The sequence below is a fragment of the Coregonus lavaretus genome (assembly GCF_964263955.1).
Source record: "Coregonus lavaretus genome assembly, chromosome: 8".
Taxonomy (NCBI): domain Eukaryota; kingdom Metazoa; phylum Chordata; class Actinopteri; order Salmoniformes; family Salmonidae; genus Coregonus; species Coregonus lavaretus.
The window spans coordinates 51,283,472-51,285,014 of NC_139995.1; the positions used below are offsets into that span (position 1 = coordinate 51,283,472).

The window sequence follows — 1,543 nt, forward strand, 5'->3', positions numbered from 1 at the left end:
TGTCTATCTTTACGGTGCTATTGGAAATGAAAAACCCATTCTCACTCTGTCCACAGTTGTAGGTGTTATGTATGGTATGGCAATAAGGCTAGGAGGAAGACATAACAATGCCATAACAACATATCAGATACATTCTCAAGGACAATATTTGTTTTGCTCTGTATCATGATTAAAGGACTAGGCTCGATTCCCAAAAATCTTGACAATGTATTTTATTAGAGAGATAAAAAAATGTTAAAATGTATTTATTTTCATATTGCTATGCACTCACACCCCGCTAGCCCATTACCAGGGGAACAGCCTCCTCCTCTTCTCCTGGCTCCCGGTGAAGCCCCCTGGGGATAGTGGCGTGGTTCTGAGCACCATGGTGTCGTTCCAGAACCCGTAGACCAGGCAGCAGGCGTCAGCCCGCTTCACTGTGAACTCGTAGCACCTCTGCGGCAACAGGTTGTTGACCTGTATGCAGTAGGAGTTGCAGGTCACCGTTCCTAGCTGGTTCCCTTCCTCCGTGTTAGTCGGCTGGAGGAGCTTGTAGCGGATCTCGAACTGTTCCCTGGGCTCCTGCTGCTCCTGCCCGGCGATTTCCCAGTGCAGCCGGGCGCAGTCGGCCAGAGCCTCCGAGCGTGACGTGTCGAACATCACAGGCATTTTGACGGACAGCCTCAAATGGATCTGGGGCATCTTGGTGCTGCCCGTCTCGGAGATGAGCCGATGCTTTGTGTGCAGCTCCCCGGGCATCAGTGTCGAGTCAAAGTCCGTCAACGCCTTAATGAGATGCGCTATCCTCCCATTTATGTGGTCGACCTCTTGATCTCCATAGTCGCTCTGGCTGGCTATGGCCTCCATTTCCACTTTGCCCTTACAGAACTGCTCATAGAGCTCCTCCAGCAGGCTCAGCTGGATCTGCACCTGGCTGTGGCCCAGCTTCTTCATGCGCTGGAACTTCCAGGGGTCGATGAGGTGGAGGATGGTGGAGTTGGACAGGTAGTTCTGCTGCTGCTGTGGGTCTGGTTGGTGGAGTGTGTCCTGGCGCATGACCTCCAGGTAGTAGGAGCACTTCTTGAGGATGTCCAGTTTGGACTTGCACTGCTTGATGTTACATGGGTTGAGCTTGGTGGAGAGCAGCTGCGTGACCTGGTCGTGGAGGTCTTTGAAGGTGATCCATTTTTTTGGGTCCATGCCGGGGCTGTCTCCTCCCTGGCCACCAGCGCAGCGCGTCTTCATGGGGTGGCGCTGCTCGCTGACGTCACTGTCATCGCTTGGGGGGTTCATCATTCTTTTCATGTCAGCTGCAAAACATACATGGAGATTTTCCTTAGTCATATAATTCAACATCTCTGGCTAGCTACATGTTTTCTCTCTTATGTGAAGGTTAAACTGAATGAAAAAAATATTATGTTTTATTGTCACACACACCAGATAGGTGCAGTGAAATGTGTTGTTTTACAAGGTCACCAATAATAGTACGGCGCCCCTGGAGCAAATGAGGGATAAATGCCTTGCTCAAGGGCACATCGACCGATTTCTCATCTTATACACTGTA

The 1,543-nt window shown here is 50.6% G+C and overlaps 1 protein-coding gene across 1 annotated transcript; it reads right to left on the minus strand.

The window, feature by feature from the left end:
- Positions 1-285: 285 nt before the first annotated feature.
- LOC311133160 (fibronectin type III domain-containing protein 11-like) lies at positions 286-1,284 on the minus strand (the record flags this gene model as incomplete). The annotated part of the gene is made up of 1 exon (XM_084166600.1): positions 286-1,284. One exon carries the CDS (start codon positions 1,282-1,284, stop codon positions 286-288), a length of 999 nt encoding a protein of 332 aa, XP_084022726.1.
- Positions 1,285-1,543: the final 259 nt, after the last annotated feature.